Raw genomic sequence first — 19,671 nt, 5'->3', positions numbered from 1 at the left:
TTCATGCCTAGGCACTCTGAGTTTCAAGTTAAGGTGATGAATACTATAGTCTTTTTTATAGTCTTTTTTTTTTTTTTTTTGAGACAGGGTTTCTCTGTGTATCCCTGGCTGTCCTGGAACTCACTTCGTGGACCAGGCTGAACTGGAACTCAGAAATTCGCCTGCCTCTAACTCCCGAGTGCTGGGATTAAAGGCGTGTGCCACCACGCCCGGCTAATATTATATTCTTATCTTCTTAGTGATAACTGAGTAAAGTTTTCATTCACATTAGGTACATTTTCTCCCTTTTTTTTTTTTCCTCCCCTTGCCCCTACCTCGACCTACGGAACCTATGTAAACTAGCCCTGCCATTTCAGTTCACAAACTGTCCTCTGATATAGTCTCCTGGGATTTTTATACCAATCATACCCACCACCACCAGAGACCCTGATCCCTCATTGCTCTGAGCATTCTGAGACCACTGGTGCACAACAGCCAAACCTAGGTGAAGACATAGAAAACATTCATTTTTTTCAAGGATTATATTTCATGAGCACTGATTTAGTCTTTCATAACTACTTTAGGTAAATTCAGATCTTGTGTTTCTACATGAAACAGTTTTGATATCATTTGTTTCTAGGACATTGTGAATGTTATGACATAAGGGAAATATTACCATAAAAGAACAAAATTAATTTATTCTACTTTTCATATAATAGTATAACCAAACTAGAAATCAGAATAAGGAGAGTACAGAAATTACAAAAACACTTGAAGTCCAACAGGAAACTTTGGAGAGCCTAATCAATCATTGAAAAGATCAGGAAGTAACTTTAAAGTTCCTAGAATTAAATTCGTGAACACACAACTTTCACTAATTTTTACAAACACACAAATGCACTGTTGAGAGAAAATTCTCAGATGAACCTTGCATAAAAAGAACTGATGAATCATGAATTAATTATGAGACTTCTGTTAGGCACACAGGGAAGTGCTCACCACAGTGGCCTGAATTGAGAATACTGAAGAATAAGTAGTATCTGAAATTCATCAAGTCTTTTAATGGGAAGGTCTGGCTGAAATTGTTTGAGGCAACCAAGGCTGAGAGAGTCCCTTCTGGAGTTGATATTGTATTCAACACTAACTAGGGTTTTTTGTTTGTTTGCTTGTTTTTGTTTTCTTTTTTGTTGTTTTTGTTTTGTTTTGTTTTTTTTTTTTTTGGTGGCTTCCTAGGGCGCTAGTGTTGCAGCATCCAGTTTTGACATCATGGCTATCCAGTTTGTTGCGTGGCTTAATTTCTTTGTCTTAGTTAGGCTCTTATTGCTAAAATCAAACAACTGTACCATCAGCAACTTAGAAAACAGGAGGTTTATTTCATCTTACAATTTTTAGTTAGTACATCATCCAGATAATTCAGGGAATGAAGTCAAAACAAGAATTTTGAAATAAGAATTGATGCAGAATGTCATGGAAGACTGCTGCTTACTGGCTTATTCAATCATAGTTTGCTCTGTCTGGACCCAGGACCACTAGTCAAGAGGTGATACCATCCATAAAGTAATGGGTCTTCCCACATCAATTAATCAAGAAAATAAATAGTTTGACCACAGTTAATCTGTTCGACCTATTTTCTCAAAGGAGGAACCCTGTTCCTAAATAACTCTAGCTTGTGTCAAATTGATATAAAACTCACCAGCATAATTTTTCACTTAAGAAACCCAGGAGCAACAGGAGCATATCTAACAGCTATTATTCAATGAGTCAAATCCTCCCTTTGCATTAAAGACTTACTGCTTACTTGGAGCCTATATAAAACTGATCTAATTATGTTTCAACTTTGCCTGAAGGCATAAAGACTGGTACATCTCTTATATGTCTCAACATGACAGATTTTTATTGTGAAATTGTCATCATCTATATATTTTCAGTTTGTTTTTAGAGATGACCCTGAATGAACTAAGCTTTTTTTTTCCAGATCTTCCGAACGTTATCACTGAAAGAATTATCTGTGTTCATGTCAATGTTCTTCATGAAACCTATGCTGTTGTGTGTTTATCAGCTGTGATTTATGACTGATGTCAAGTGTTTGCCCTCTCTATTCCTAAAGGCATGCTTTTGTAATGAAGTCTCTCTGCATTTGCTTTAATATCTTCTTTATATAAGTTATTAAGATATGTTACCCAAGTAAAGGCTTTTAAGAAAATGAATTGCAAGAAAGTGGTCTCAAGCAACTTAGCCTATGTGCTTTGCTTTGTGAACTTGAAGGAAGTACCAATGGACTTTGAGAGTTTTGAAGAGCTTTATATGTGAAGCCTCTCCGCCTAATTGACCACAAGATCTTTTATAAATTTGAAGAATCTGGATAACACTGTCAGAATACCTACGCTTATTTCTCTCCAACAGACTCCACATGTGAAAATCTATCCCTATGACAACAGTTGATACATATATTCACCTACATTCATGTTAGGAGAGCTTGAAATTGTATTCTAATTATATAGAGATACCAGTGAAGGCAACTATTCCATGAGAATCAGGTCTTTAATCTTGACTTGTTCAGAGTAAGACATTTATTTTAATTTTCAAAATCCATATCCAGAATGTGACTTGACAGCCTAGAATTTTCTCATATTAAAGACCTACCTGTGCAGCAGCAGTGATTACAATGCAGCTTCCCAGAAGATTTTGCTCTTGGTCACTCTCATGCCTGGTGATAATTGTTCTCTTGGGAATATAGGGACCTCCAGGTCCCATTTTGAGCTGATATAATTTCCTTCTGCAGTGATACACTTCAGTATCCCCTGGCTCTGGGCAAAGCACTCACATCTGATATTTGGTCTTGGATTCTAAGATTCATTTTCAGAATATATTACTTCTGGAACTCATAATCTTCTCAAACTAGGGAAATAATTGAAAGAGTGAGCAGACAAAATTTTCAGAAGTGAGGAAATAATAGCCATAAAGTTTTCTTTTTCTCATCTCACTGTACTACAAACTCTCTAGCTGAGAAAACAATATTATTTTTATCAACTGCCAAGTCATTTTTTAAAATGATTCAGTTAATAATTCACATGGCCTTTTATCATGGTAAGCATTTAAAGTATTTTTGGATGATATAGTAAACTAAATTTCAATATAAAATTGGATTTAAAATAATTCATATTTTACAGTTACCTAAAACTTGAAGAACTTTCAACAATAAGGAAAAAAGCAAAGATAGATAAGCAAAAAGATACCACTTTTATATTTGGAAGGATTTCTCTATGACTTAGTTGTCTTAAAATCTTTACAAGTTTTCTGAAGTTTTCAGTTTTCTGAAGAACTAAAAATGTGAAGTTCTTTCTGATACAGTGATAGTATTGATATACATGTGGTACTGAGAAGACAGTCTATGCTTCTCTGCATTCATGTACAGGTATGGTAACTATTTCTGTTCCCTTATCTGTGAATCATTGTGGTTTTGGAAAATATACAGAATTAAAAACATGACTTTCATATTAAATACTTATATTTCAAATATGAGTAAACTAAGATGTTCATGCCTTCTACTTCCTTAACAATATTGAATTAAATAAATACATTTGGACAAGATGACTATATCTGAGGGAAAACTTTAAAATACAATATATAATAGTACATACCCTAACATGTCTCAGAAAGTTTATTTTACAGCGTTATAATACTAAAATATGGATTCACACAATTCCTATGGACATTCAAATACCTTGACTAAACAATATGGAGAGCACAACATTAGGGAATGAACACATATCTTTTTAAATAAATATGTATGGGTGGAATTGAAAAATTCAGGGATGGATTTTATGTGTGGATTCTGTTGGAAAGAAATTATAGTAGCAATTTTGATAGTGTTAACCACATTCTTCAATTTTTATAAATTGATTGAAAATTTCAATTTGTAAATTTATTTTTTCAATAAATGTGAATATATTACCATACATATGTTAGCTTTGAATTAGATGATTTAAGAAACATTATTTTACCACACCACATATTTAAAAGAAGCTTTAAACAACATTTTCAGGTTAAGAGAGGAATGTAGGGAAAATAAGAATTTAAAAATATAGTAAAGATATCAACTTATTAAAGTATATCACGTCTATTCTGTTGTTTAAAAATAGTCACTCATTTTTGATAATAAAAAATAGATTTTAAAAGATTATACTCACTAAGCACTCCCTTCTTCTTTTAGGACATTTGATCTGCTCTGTGAAATGGGCTTATGCACCAATTTACATGGTTACAAACAAAGCAGCTAAGGGTTTCAGGAGGAATGTTCAGGACAGTGCTGCTTGGAAAATGTTCAACTGGAAATAGGTATTGACATGTGGACAGAAGTTGTAAGGTATAATTGAAATAGTATTAGAAAAAGACACAGGATAAATAAAGAAGTTAAAACTTGATTTGGTAAGAAGTAACACAAGTGAGATATCACTCTGAAAACAGAAAGGAGGATAGAAATTGTACATAACCTTGAATAAATTGATAGTATGTGAAGTTAATATTTTTAGAAATAATTTTATGTTGATGAATGTCCTATTATTATATTATTCTTATGGCCACAAGAGGTCATGTAATGAAGAGTTATAGCCAAAAGATAAGTAATCACCTATAAGTCTTCCTATTGAGATGAAAAATTGAGTTGTAGTTACTGTGACATAAAAATAAAATGTACAAGCCTAAAATAATTTTACAAGGCTCTAAAATTATACAAAACTAACAAGAGTAGTCTACCTTGACTATTAAAATATTCCAGAATGCCTTTTCCATATTATAAGGAAAATTCTGGCTGAAAAACAATCCATGCATGATATCTAATACTCAAGTCATTATGGTTGTGTACTTTGTTCTTAGCATGGTGTTTATACATTTATACATTTAGGTAGAGAGATAGAATAGCTTAAAAATACAGATTCCAGGTACAGAAGTATCATGTCCTTTTATTTTTTTCTCTGCATATGCATCTTTGTTACTTTTCCTTCTGACATAATTGGATACCTTCCAAGACCTTATTTATATGTTTGCAATCTCTCTTTCTAACTTTTGTTGATAATTTTACAAGGGCTGTTGAGGAAGAAGAAGGTAAATTTCCTGAAAGAACAACTGAGGCAACTTGGAAGAACTGAGCAATATTGACTGTTGAGTAGTTTTCTACATGATCTGTTTTATAGCTCAGAATCTTTCTGAAACATTTTTTTCTTTACTTTTTGAGATTGTAATAGAATTTCATCATTTCCCCATTCTCTTTCCTTCTTTCATATCCTCCAATATACTCCTCTTGCTCTCTTTCCAGTCCATGGCCTTTCTCATTAATTGTTACATGTACACATTTAAGAATGGGTGTGTGTGCATGTGTGTGTTCTGTTCAGTTTGTATAATGTTACTCTATGTGTTTTTAGGACGGACCATTTTGGATTGCTTTACCAATTGGTGTCCACTTCCCAGGGTAAGACTACTTCTCTCACCCTCATTGTTTTTTGTAGTTCTACGTGTAGCTCTGTACCTTTAACAGTTCTCAGTGCACTCTGTATTCTTTGACTTTCCTCCTGGAAGGCTCGCTCTCTCTCTCTCTCTCTCTCTCTCTCTCTCTCTCTCTCTCTCTCTCTCTCTCCTGTATAAAACATAACCCATCTTCCACCTTTAGGGTCCATGTCTCTCAAGGGGATTTCTGACCCCATTACATTCCTCCTTATCTAACATGTATTTCTGCACTTGTCACCCTCCTTTTTTTGTGAAAAGAGTGATGACAATTAACAAGAGCTCAGGTGGTGATTTCATCCTGGTGGGCTTCTCTGATCAACCACAACTTGAGAAGATCCTCTTTGTGGTGGTGCTGATCTCCTACCTCCTGACACTGGTAGGCAACACAGCGATCATCCTCGTTTCCTGTTTGGATTCTGCGCTCCAAACGCCCATGTACTATTTCCTTACCAACCTCTCTTTCGTTGATATCTGCTTTTCCACCAGCATTGTTCCTCAGCTGCTGTGGAACCTCCATGGTCCAGCCAAGACAATTACTGCCACAGGCTGCGCTATTCAGCTTTATGTGTCTCTGGCTCTGGGGTCCACTGAATGTGTCCTCCTCGCAGTTATGGCATTTGATCGCTATGCTGCTGTTTGCCGACCACTTCACTATGCTACAGTTATGCACCCACGGCTCTGCCAATCTCTTGCAGGAGTGGCATGGCTGAGTGGATTGGGCAACACTCTGATTCAGGGCACCATCACCCTTCGCCTGCCTCGCTGTGGGAACCACAAGATTTATCACTTCATCTGTGAAGTTCCTGCCATGATCAAGTTAGCATGTGTAGACATTCATGCCAATGAAGTGCAGCTATTCATGGCTTCCTTGGTGCTGCTCCTCCTTCCCCTGACACTCATCTTGGTATCTTATGGGTACATTGCCCAAGCACTGATGAGGTTAAGGTCAGCTCTAACCTGGGGTAAAGCTCTTGGAACCTGTGGATCCCACCTACTTGTAGTAGTACTATTTTATGGCACAAGCACTGCTGTCTATATTCATCCTAACAGCTCCTATGCACAGAGTCAGGGGAAGTTTATCACCCTTTTGTATACTGTGGTTATTCCTACTCTAAACCCCCTCATTTACACTTTAAGAAACAAAGATGTAAAGGGAGCTTTGAAGAGACTGGTAAGGAAAGATTCTAGCACTGGAAAGAAAATTCTTTCGAAGTAGAGATATAGTTCTCTCTGTCCTCACAATAATGAAGGTGTTGATCCACATGAATTATCCAGGGTCGTCCTGACATAGATGCTCCAAAACTAAACTCACAGGGCTCTGTGGAAACTATAAGCAAGGAAACCACTCCCCTAATTATCATAGTCAGAGATGTCCCATTTAGTCCTGACAATCAGATTATCTAATGAACTGAAAGCAACATTTGCTGTTGTCAAGACTCCTGCAATTGTTTTCTTTTTAAGTTATCACTCTTTTTTTTTTTTTAAGAATCCAGGTTCTTATTAGATTAAGTATGTCTACTGGTTTGTTTCTTTTGTATAAAGATAAAGTGTGTTTACAGCTAGCTAGACGTCTTTGAGGTATTCTTTAGTGGTGTGTTTCTGTTAACCCAGTGAAATAGAGCCCCCTGTATCCTTAGACCAATGTCCTCTGATAATGTCCTAGTCAAAAATATATGCCTGGGCTCTCCCTCACTGGTCTGTTCCAGTGGGTCTCATAGTGGATTTTATTGATTTTTACATCTGGTACATTTGCTAAGTGAGATTTTCACTAAAATTTCAAGTTTCTATATCTAAGTATTTATATTGGATGGTTATTACTGAGCTTTGATTTTTGTATTCAGAATATTAGGTAATTTTTATCATGTGATCTTAGAAATTGAATTCATTCCACTCAAAATCAGACATGAAATTTGGGCCTAATTGATTTGGTGTGTGTGTGTGTGTGTCCCTTGTAATACTCTAATGTCTGTAGCAAATACATTTTTCTATGGAAGATGTAGGATTGAGAGATTCTGAGTTATTTGTCTTATTGATTTTTAATGGACTCTTCTCTGTGTCTTTGTGTTTGCACTATGATTAATCTCACTAATGATAAAGATCACCACCCTTCTCCGTCATACCAAAATTTTAAAAATGAATATCCATTTTAGGCCCAATATTTGTCAATATCTGAGAAAAGAAACTGGTGTAACAAAGGTGTGATCGTTTATATATGCTCTGCCCAGGAAGTGGCACTATTGGGAGGTGTGGCCTTATTAGAGAAGGTGTGGCCCTGTTGGAGTTGGAATATCACTGTGGGTGTGGGCTATAAGACCCTCTTCCTAACTGCCTGGAAGTCAGTATTCTGCTAGCAACTTTCAGATGAAGATGTAGAACTCTCAGCTCTTCCTGCACCATGCCTGCCTGGATACTGCCATGTTCCTGCCCTTTGTCCTATGAAAGTTCTATGCCCCAGTGTGGAGGAATGCCAGGGCCAGGAATTGGGAGTGGGTGTGTTGGTGAGCAGGGGACACTTCTATGGTCTCATAACCCCAATAAGGAACTGACTTATCTATACCTTGAGGAACCAGGAAGTCAAAGGGACAGTAAAGAAGGTTCTTGTAAGAGAACAAGAGCAAGGGTGGATCTTGGTTTAGGTGAAAGCAGATCTTACCACATTCCAGTCCTTGGGTCTATAGCAGGATTACCTACAGCCCTCATTCATCCAGCAAGAAAAACAGAGCCTGATTGTGACCACTTGTTATTGATGAGCTTGTCCCTTGATCTCTAACAGCTGTCTAGTTGCTCTAGCTAAATCTTCAAGTACTATACTGAATAGATATGGAGACAGTGTATGTATTGGTCTTGATGCTGATTTTAGTGGAACTGATTTGAGTCTCCATTTAGATTAGTGTTAGTAATGGACTTGGGGCAAATTGCATTAATTATGTTGAAGTATGTCCTTTGTATCCCTTATCTATCCAGGACTTTTATCATGAAAGGATATTGGATTTTTGTCAAAGAGCTTTTCTTCATCTAGTGAGATGATTCGGAGGGTTTTATATTTTATCTGTATACAGGGTGGATTCTGTTAATTGATTTATGTATGTTGAACCATGTCTGCATCTCTGGGATGAGGCCAACTTGATCACAGTGGATAAATCTGATGTGTTCTTGAATAGACTTTGTAACTATCTTACTGAGAACTTTTGAATCCATTCATAAGGGAAATTAGTCTGTAGTTTTCTCATTTTGAGGCATCTCTGTGGATTTAGGAGTAGTGTAATAGTGGGTTAAAAAAGAATTAGGAAATATTTCTTCCATTTTCTTTTTGTGCAATGATTTAAGGAATATTGGCGTTAGGTTTTTGAATGTCTGGGAAAATTCTGTTCTGAATTCATTTGCCCTCACACACACACACACACACACACACACACACACACACACACACACACAGAGGAGGTTTTTAATTACTTTTTCTATTACAGCAGGGATTATAGGTCTTTTAAAATTGTTTACTGTATCTTGATTTAAATTTGGTAGATCACATATCAAAAAATCCATGCATTTATTTTGGATTATCAAGTTTGGTGGAATGCAGATTATCTTTATTTTTATTTTTATTTTTATTTTTATTTTTAGAAGTATAAAATTTTATTAAACCAAATCATGGTCAGGCTTTTCATTTGCAGTATATCTTTTTTTAAAACATTTTTTATTAGATATTTTCTTCATTTATAGTTCAAATGCTATTCTGAAAGTCCCCTATACCCTCCCCCAACCTGCTCCCCAAGCCATCCACTCCCACTTCCTGGCCCTGACATTCCCTTGTACTGGGGCATATAATATTTGAAAGACCAAGGGCCTCTTCTCCCAATGATGGCCAACTAGACCATCTTCTGCTACATATGCAGCTAGAGACATGAGCTCTGGGGGTGCTGGTTAGTTCATATTGCTGTTCCTCCTCTAAGGTTACAGACCCCTTCGCTCCTTGGGTACTTTCTCTAGCTCCTCCTTTGGGAACCCGGTGTTCCATCCAATAGATGACTGTGAGCATCCACTTCTGTATTTGCCAGGCATTGGCATAGCCTCACAAGAGACAACTATATCAGGGTCATGTCAGCAAAATCTTGCTGGCATATGCAATAGTGTCTGGGTTTGGTGGCTGATTGTGGTATGGATCTCTGGATGTGGCAGTCTCTGAATGGACCTTCCTTCCATTTCAGCTCCAAACATGTCTCTGTAACTCCTTCCATGGGTATTTTGTTCCCCATTCTAAGGAGGGATGAAGTATCCACACTTTGGTCTTCCTTCTTCTTGAGTTTCATTTGTTTTGCAAATTGTATCTTGGGTATTCTAGGTTTCTGGACTAATATCTACTTCTCAGTGAGTTCATATCATGTGAGTTCTTTTGTGATTGGTTACCTCACTCAGAATGATGCCGTCCAGATCCATCCATTTGCCTAAGAATTTCATAAATTCATTGTTTTTAATTGCTGAGNAGTACTCCATTGTGTAAATGTATCACATTTTTTGTATCCATTCCTCTGCTGAGGGACATCTGGATTCTTTCCAGCTTCTGGCTGTATGAATAAGGTTGTTATGAACATAGTGGAGTCTGTGTTCTTATTACCAGTTGGAACATCTTCTGGGTATATGCCCAGGAGAGGTACTGATAGGTCCTATGGTAGTCATATTATCTTTATTTAACATTGGTAGATCACATAAAAACACCTATCCATTTATCTTAGGTTTTTAAGTTTGGTGGAATGCAGATTTTTAACATATGTTTTTATGATTCTCTGAATTTCCTTGTTGTCTGTTGTAATGTTTTGTTTCTAATTGTATTAATTAGGATCTTCTCTCTACATTTTTGATTAATTTGGCTAAAAGTTTGTCAATCTCAAGGATTTCTTCCAAGAACTAATTCTTGTTTCATTGAATCCTTATATTGATTTCTGTTTTGTTTTTTATTTCATAGATTCCTTCCCTCTGTTTCCTTGTTTGTTGATGTTTATTTTTTGGGTATTAATATTTTTCTAGAGATTTCAAGCATATCATGAATTTATCAACATGCTGTTTCTCAAGAGTTTTTTGTTTGTTTGTTTTGTTTCTTTATTTGTCTGTTTTATGCTGGTACCAAGTGCTATGAACTGGCTTCTGCCACCCACAAGATTTGATTCCAAATTCTAGAATCTGATTCTTCAGCTGCCTCTTCACTCAACTTGCTTTCTAACTATCTGTCTTTAATATCTCTGGGATATGGCCTGCTAATGCTTCCATGTGGGCATGTAGAGGAATTTTAATCCAGCAACATGACTACTCTGGCTGTGGATCACATCCAAAGACCTATGTCTGTGTGATCCAGATGGAATACAGACACATCCTTAGTACACACCTTTAATCTGAGACAATGATGTCTATTAACAGACAGACAAGGTGACAAATCATAGAAACTTCTGATAGAATGAGTCCAAAATGGGATCCACCCAACTCTTCTGAGAACAGACAAGGAAAGAGGCTACTTCAGAGCAGTAAGAGAGAAAGGTAGTAGTGGTGTGGTGTATGTGTGTTCAGAAGTATTTCTGGGACACTTTCACAGAGACAGGTTGCAGAGAGAATAAGCTAGACACAGGTGAAGGCAGAGTGAGCCAGAAAATGAGAGTGAGATAGAAGTTTAGAACATATTGACAAAGTTAGTATGAAGTCAAGCAGAGCAATTCAGTCAGAAGCTGAGAGAATCTGGATTCAACCAGTCACCTTGGAAGAATAGATTTTATGGAGGCTAGAAGCTTTCATGCTTAGGCCTAGGGACAGTGAAAATAGAAAATGAAGTGCTCTGGGCTCAGACCAATCAATGTTTTCACACAGCTTGGGTACACAACTCATCTCAGGTTGTCATCTGAGGAAATAAAAGTATAATTTGCATCTTTTATTTTATCTTATACTTCAAGCTAAGAGTCAGTCATAAAGGGAAGGCATAGTAAAAACTCAGATCTGGAATCTATAGACAGGAACTGAAGCAACCCCAGAAGCATGCTGCTTGCTGGCTTTTTTCTAGGCTCATAATCTTACAAACACAGGCTCATCTGCCTAAGAATGGTACCAACTATGTGCTCTTGGTTCTCCTCCATAAATTAAAGACAAGAAAATTCCCCACAAATCTGCCATTTAAGACATCAAGTACTATATTGAATAGGTAGGGAGAAAGTGGGCAGCCTTGTCTAGTCCCTGATTTTAGTGGGATTGCTTCCAGCTTCTCTCAATTTACTTTGATGTTGGCTACTGGTTTGCTGTAGATTGCTTTTATCATGTTTAGGTATGGGCCTTGAATTCCTGATCTTTCCAAGACTTTTATCATGAATGGGTGTTGGATTTTGTCAAATGCTTTCTCAGCATCTAATGAGATGATCATGTGGTTTTTGTCTTTGAGTTTGTTTATATACTGGATTTTGTTGATAGATTTCCATCCGTGCATCCCTGGGATGAAGCCTACTTGTTCATGTTGGATGATCATTTTGATGTGTTCTTGGATTCAGTTTGTGAGAATTTTATTGAGTATTTTTGCATGGATATTCATAAGGGAAATTGGTCTGAAGTTCTTTATTTGTTGGGTCTTTTTGTGGTTTAGGTATCAGAGTAATTGTGGCTTCATAGATTGAATTGGGTAGAGTACCTTCTGTTTCTATTTTGTGGAATAGTTTGAGGAGTATTGGGAATAGGTCTTCTCTGAAGGTCTGATAGAACTCTCCAGTAAACCCAACTGGCCCTGGGATATTTTTTTGGTTGGAGATGATTAATGACTGCGTTTATTTCTTTAGGGGAAATGGACCTGTTTAAATTGTTAATCTGATCCTGATTTAATTATGGTACCTGGTATCTGTCTACGAAATTGTCCATTGCCTCCAAGTTTTCCAGTTTTGTAGAATACAGTTTTGTAGTAGGATCTGATGATGTTTTAGATTTCCTCATGTTCTTTTGTTATGTCTCCTTTTTATTTCTGATTTTGTTAATTACCATACTGTCCCTGTGCCCTCTAGTTAGTCTGACTAAGGTTTTATCTATCTTGTTGAGTTTCTCAAAAAAACAGCTCCTGGTTTGGTTGATGCTTTGTATAGTTCTTTTTGTTTCCACTTAGTTGATTTCAGCCCTAAGTTTGATTATTTCCTGCTGTCTACTCCTCTTGGGTGAATTTGCTTCCTTTTGTTTGAGCTTTTAAGTGTCCTGTCAAGCTGCTAGTATATACTCTCTCTAGCTTCTTTTTGGCGGCACTCAGAGCTGTGAGTTTTCCTCTTAAAATTTTTTTCATTGTATCCCATAAGTTTGGATATATTGTGGCTTCATTTTCATTAAACTCTAAAAAGTCTTTAATTTCTTTCTCAAATTTTTCCTTGACCAAGTTATCATTGAGTAAAGTGTTGTTCAGCTTCCATGCCAGTGTTGGCTTTCTATTATTTATGTTGTTATTTAAGATTAGTCTTAGTCCATGTTGATCAGATAGGATGCATGGGATAATCTCAATATTTTTGTATCCGTTGAGGCCTGCTTTGGGACCAATTATATGGTCAATTTTGGAGAAGGTACCCTGAGATGCTGAGAATGTATATCCTTTTGTTTTAGGATGAAATGTTCTGGAGATATCTATTAAATCCATTTATTTCATAACTTCTGTTAGTTTCAATGTGTCTCTGTTTAATTTCTGTTTTCTGGATCTGTACATTGATGAGAGTGGGGTATAAAAGTCTCCCACTATTATTGCTTTACTGCTTTTAATATTCTATCTTTATTTAGTGCATTTGTTGTTCTGCTTATTATGTGTCGGGAGGAATTTCTTTTCTGGTCCAGTCTATTTGGAGTTCTCTAGGCTTCTTGTATGTTCATGGGCATCTCTTTCTTTAGGTTAGGGAAGTTTTCTTCTATAATTTTGTTGAAGATATTTACTGTCCGTTCAAGTTGAAAGTCTTCATTCTCATCTATAACTATTATCCCTAGTTTTGGTCTTTTCATTGTGTCCTGGATTTCGTGGATGTTTTGAGTTAGGATCTTTTTGCATTTTCCATTTTCTTTGATAGTTGTGTCCATGTTTTCTATGGAATCTTCTGCACCTGAGATTCTCTCTTCCATCCCTTGTATTCTGTTGCTGATGCTCACATATATGGTTCCTGATTTCTTTCCTGGGATTTCTACCTCCAGAGTTGTCTCCCTTTGGGTTTTCTTTATTGGTTTTGTTCAGTTCCATCACCTGTTTGGTTGTGTTTTCCTGTAATTCTTCAAGGGATTTTTGTGTTTTCTCTTTAAGGTCTTCTACTTGTTTAGCACTGTTTTCCTATAACTCTTTGAGGGATTTTTGTGCTAATTTTTAAGAGCTTCTACCTGATTAGCAGTGTTTTCCTGTATTTCTTTAAGTGAGTTATTAATGCTCTTCTTAAAATCCTCTACCAGCATCAGGAGATATGATCTTAAATCCAAACCTTGCTTCAAGGGTGTGTTGGGGTATCCAGGATTCATTGTGGTGGGCGTTCTGGGTTCTGATGATGCTGAGTGGTCTTGGTTTTTGTTAGTAAGTTTCTTAAGTTTGCCTTCGACATCGGGTAATCTCTGGTGTTAGATGTCCTAGCTGTCTCTGGCTGGAGCTTGTACCTCCTGTGATTCTGTTAGTCTCTGTTAGCACTCCTGGGAGTCCAACTCTCCTGAGTCCCAGTGGTCAAAGCACTTTCTGCAGGCAAGCTCTCCTCTTGCAGGGAAGGTGCACAAAGGTCTGGAGCTCAGATCCACGTGTTGGCTGAAGATGAAGGCCTGAAGGGATCCTGTCCAAGAAGCTCTGTTGCTTCTGTGGCCCACATGCTGTCCTGTGTGGACTGGTCTCTGAAAGACCCAGGATACAAGATTGTGCTCTAACCTGAGTCCAGGAGTCAGAGCCCTCTCTAGAGGCGAACTCTTCTCAGTGATCCTAACATCCTGGGTGTGCTAGGGCATCTGCAGCATGGAGAGTCCTCTGGGGACCCTGGGACCTACTGCTGCATTCGAATCCTTGACAACTATTTAATTTGTCAAAGTATGATAAATTTTTAAATCAATCAATGTAAAAATTTACTACAAATGATCATTAGGTTTATTATTTTATCAACCTCAAGGAGAAAAGAAACTAAAAACAAAATTTGAAATAGACACATTACATGGTAAACTTGACTGAGGGCTCTGATTCCTGCTTCCTTTCACATGGCATAAGGTTTTAAAGGAACCAATAAATCTAAAGTATTTTAGAAAGATCAAATTATTATTCCAACACAAAGAACACGAGACAAGGTAGCTTTCAAATGTGCCCATGAAAGCAGAAGCTCAAAACAGCTAAATTATTACCATTTTTTTTTCCATTCGACAGTGAGTTGTCTGCCCATGTCAGTGTAGACTGACAGTTCTTTTGCTATAGCCTCTTGAGCAACAGATTTGCTTGACCTTAAAAGCAAATTTTCTTGTAATCAAAACCCAATAACCTGAGAGGAGATAGTATTTTGTTTGTTCTTTGCAAAAGAGATGTGAGAGAGCAATACAGGAAAGGTAGCACTGGATGGGAAATGTCTCTGAAATTGATGCAGAGGAGGACAGAGTGCTGTCCTAAAGGTTTAGACTCTCACAGAAATCATTTCTAGGAAATTGATTTACTCATGCACACACATACACAAATAATCCTGTGGGGTTTCACACCCCCATATGCTATGATATACACATTGATGAATACTTATTTTCTTTCAGTGAAAAATCAAACCCTTAAGTTTGAAGTCACTCTTATCTGTGATATAGTTGGAGTCTGTTCTCGAATTCTGTACTAAACATGTGAATATTTTCTCCACATTAAATCTTCCTCTATATAATCACTTTCTCTCTGCCAAAAAGAGTCTTTCCTGGAAGTAAGCCAAAAGTAAGTATCTGGTGACTTCCACTGAAAACAAATGACAGGAAAATTCAGGAAAAAAAATGAAAATTCAAATGCTAGTTGATTCATACCAAAGACATATCATAATATAAAATTAGACAACAAATTTTAAAGTTAGATCTATTTTTGTCACAAAGGTAATTTTGTTCTTGTTTAAAATATTAATAGCTGGGACTGGAGAGATGTTTAAAAGCACAGTTTTTCCAGAGGAGGCAATTTAGATTTCCATCATCCACATGACTCACAAGTTTCTATAACTCCAGTTCCAGGAGTTTTGGTACACTTTCTGGGCACCAGGGATCCCAGACACACACATAGAACACAGCTACATACATTCAGACAAAACATCTGCATATTACACATAAAAACAAGTAAATGAATTCCAAATATAAATAGTTGTAGATATATAGCTTACTAGTAGAGAAATGGAAAATTTATAAGAAAGAAATATTATAATCCATTTTGTCCCTGAACTCCATTTTTTTTTCAGGAAAGGATTTGAGGGCCACCAATCGACAATGAATTGATGGTTCAAATTAGTAAAATCTATACACAATGAAACCCATCAGATGTGCAGAAAGCTTTTGGAAAAATATAATTGAATTTCTACTGATAACTTTCAAGAAATGATGAGGTTTTGGGGGAGCAAAACAAAGGAATTCTTCATTTTCTGTGGAAAAGAATTTGATTTTTATGGAGTGAACCAATTTTTCTATAATATTGCCTCTACCTGCAGGGATAATCAGCAGAGACCCAGGGCAAGGGCAAGAGAGTGGGAGGGATGGAGACAGAAAGAATGAGAGCAAGTCAACCATATGGACCAAGTTCTGAAAAACTTTATTCCAGAGTGACAATATAAGCATAAACAAGAGGAGGCTCCAAAGGAGGGGGGGAAGAGTCCAGGGGCTCACTAAAGGTCATGTGGCAATCTTCAGCTGCTGGAACCAATGGTCACAGTGTCCTCTTTACCCACAAACATTCTTACTGTTATGACCATGAATGTTCTCTCAGGATTGTTTATGTAAGCTAGAAAATATCCACAAGACCATGGCTGAGACATGGTCCTGGCATCTCCTCCCTTTTAATTATTTTCAATAAGGCCCCACAGAGCTGGGGTGTTCAATAGTCATCTCATCCTTGGATGAGTAGGCATTAACCAGCAGGGGGAGCATTGACCTGATCCTTCCATGGGTACCATGATGTCCCATAGTCATGACTCTTGGTATTTTTTGGGCAGGGTAGGTAGAGCCTTAGAAAAATCCTTAGGATAAGGCTGAAAACAGATACCAACCTCCTTGCAAACCACGTTTGTCTCATGGGGAATACAGAGATGGTCTGTGTTAGACCTTCCCTTGCAGTGCTTAGCCTTGCAACCCTCGCTGGTGCCCATACTGGGTTAATTTTATCAAGAATCAGTATGCACAGGTCTGAATCCTATCCAGCTCCTGAAGAATTATCAGCCTCAGGTTCAGAAAGTCCTCTGTCAGCCAAATCAAATATATGATAACGAATTTGCAAGAGTCTCGATGCTAAGGAATCAATCTGCCATTTTATAAAACCAGTAATTCTGTTAAAAATAAAAGGCCCCAAAGTTGCTAATAATAAAATGCTTATTAAGGGTCCAAGGAGGGGCATCAAGAGAGTGAACATAGAGGACTTTCACCAGTTACCAGTAGCGGCTGAAAACTGTTTTCTCTGGAGCTTCAACTTAAGTTTATGTACCTGCTGGTTTCATGTTTCCATTATACCTGATTCATTTAGATAAAAGCAACATTCTTCTTGCATAAAGAGACGGGTGCCACCTTTCTCAGAAGTCAGCAAATCAAGTGCTCTTCGATTCTGTAAGGCAACTTGGGCAAGGGAAGTTAATTGTCTCTGTAAATAGGCTAATGATTCAATGGAGGCTTCCACTGCCAACTCAAATTGTTGAGAATATTTTGGTGGTGGTGAGAAGAGAATGGGTTAAAGATCCTCCAGCCAAACCAGCAGCCACAACAGAGGTGACCAGGGAGACTGCGGCCACTACAGAGAGGGAAACAGCTAGCTTGATTCTAATATCTGGGGGCTATTCCAGCTCAAATCTCAGTGGGAGTTAGCAATGTCAACTGAGGAACTAGGGTCATAGGAAGACACAGCAATTCTTTATGTATGTTTTTGGAAAGAGTTTTAGTAAGGGTACCATTACACCAAAAATATAAAAAATAAAACCTTCAGAGGCAATCATATCCTGACTAGGCGAGCTAGTTAGATTTCACAAATTATCATTGGGACTAGTATAGCAGAATTTAAATTGCTGTTGTTCAGGGATCAAGAACAGGGGTACTTCAAAAATTAGGGAAAATATTTTAGGACTGGCACTAGAAATTTAAAAAGGGATGGGATAAGGGACAGCTGTCAGTGGAAGATGTCCTAATGCAGCACAAAGGAAGCACATTGAGACATTTCCTAATCCAGTAATATTGGCAAGTATCAGGCCCTCTCATAGGAGAGATAGCCAGGAAAAAGGGTGATGTGTGGACAATGTGGAGAGCTGTATACCCAGTGTCCTTTATTTATTCTGTATCTATTGTTGTTCTAAGAAGCTCATATTTTTTTTCCTTGCAAAACTAGGGCAGAAGCCCCTTTAGCTGTACTTTCCACAAAAGCCTATGGAGACTTCAGCTCTCAATCTTTAGTAATTAATTTCTCTATTGATAGTGAAATTCCTCCAGCAGGCATATCCATCAACTTAGTGTTGTTTACCATTACCAAAACTTCTAGGCCTTCCCATACGTTGGATGTAATAAAGGGTGGATCAGGGATGAAGACCCAATACAACTGCTCTATCATCATTGTTAGGACACTCTACAAACTCATGGTCAGCATCATTCTTTGTCCCATCATCAGCATGTCTTACTAACCATTCTGGCAGTTAGTATGCTCCTTCAGCATCCTGCAGAAAAAAACACAAGCATGCCCTCTTCCCCACACACAGAGAGTTCCTTGGAATTGAAATTTTAAATTCTTTGTGGTGTACGGGGATATGATTCCCCCATTTTTGTATTCAAAAGCCAATTTTTCAGAGTGCAATGCACAGTTCAACAATTCCTTGTCCCATGGATTATAAGTAATTCCAGTTTTATGTTCAATTCCAAATTTTATACAAAATTGTACAAAGTTGTTTCCATTATAAGCAGGGCCATTATCTGTCTTGATGATTTTAGGCAATCCCATAGCAGTAAAAGCCTGTAAGCAATATCAATTACATTTCTAGAAGTTTCTCCTGTATGTAGAGAAGCAAAAATGAGTCCTGAACAAGTATCAATACAAACATGTATATAAATTTTAATTTTCCAAATTCTGAATAATGAGTTACATCTACTTGACAAATATGATTGGGCATAAGTTCTCATGGATTAACCACTAAACGAGGAACTTGAGACAAAGCAAGACAATCAAGACATTGCTTTAAAATCATTCTAGCTTGCTCCTTTGTGATCTTATGTAGGAGCCTTAAGGTATGACTAGAAATATGAATTTTATTGTGACCCCATTTAGCCAAAACAATAAGATCTGAAACTAAAGCTGCTCCTATCAAAGCTTTATCAATACAAGCATTGCCTGCATATAAAGGTCTGGGAAGATCAAAATGAGCTTTTATATGACCAATATAAATAGGATTTTTTTGAGCAAGAATGGTGTTTGTGCTACACCACCTCCTGTAGGATCTGTGTGACAAGTTCCACAGACTGAGGTAATTGACCACAAAAGGTCCTGTAGGCATATGAGTTCTATTAAAAATCAGCAAATGTAAAGGCAAAGAATAAACTATATAAGTAACAAATTGTTTTTTCAGTAGCTCTTTCTACTTGTTGTAAGGCCAACAATCCTTCTGAAGTTAAAACTTGAAAGGTAGACCTTCCTGGTCAGAGCACAGGTGTTCGCACGGCCCGAGAGGCTTCAGCCTCAGGTTCTGCAGAAGCTAGCTTGGTTCCGGGACTCCACGGAGGGCAGTCTGCACAGGTGAGAGTGTGGAATACAGAGGTCAGCAGTCTCTGGGACAGGTGAGAGCCACAGAGCCTCTGAGACGTCACCATTTTCTGCTCCAGACAACCGGCCACCTTCCTGGTCAGAGCACAGGTGTCCACCTGGCCCGAGAGGCTTCTGCCTCAGGTTCCGCGGGAGCCACCTTGGTTCTGGGACTCTGCGGAAAGTAGTCTACACAGGTGAGAGTGTGGACCACTGAAACAACTGCTTCTGTGACAGGCCAAAGCAACACAGCTTCTGGGAAAGATCCT

General features: G+C 37.6%; 1 protein-coding gene across 1 annotated transcript; it reads left to right on the top strand.

The window, feature by feature from the left end:
- Positions 1-5,743: 5,743 nt before the first annotated feature.
- LOC110284077 (olfactory receptor 2G3-like) lies at positions 5,744-6,697 on the top strand. The gene has a single exon (XM_021149675.1). It carries the CDS (start codon positions 5,744-5,746, stop codon positions 6,695-6,697), a length of 954 nt encoding a protein of 317 aa, XP_021005334.1.
- Positions 6,698-19,671: the final 12,974 nt, after the last annotated feature.

Source organism: Mus caroli, chromosome 17 (assembly GCF_900094665.2).
Source record: "Mus caroli chromosome 17, CAROLI_EIJ_v1.1, whole genome shotgun sequence".
NCBI lineage: Eukaryota > Metazoa > Chordata > Mammalia > Rodentia > Muridae > Mus > Mus caroli.
The sequence above is the reverse complement of the archived record's forward strand: the minus strand, read 5'-3'. Positions and strand labels throughout refer to the sequence as shown.

Excerpts from the sequence above, each read along its gene's own strand:
- LOC110284077 (XM_021149675.1), top strand. The coding sequence starts at position 5,744 with ATGACAATTAACAAGAGCTCAGGTGGTGATTTCATCCTGGTGGGCTTC.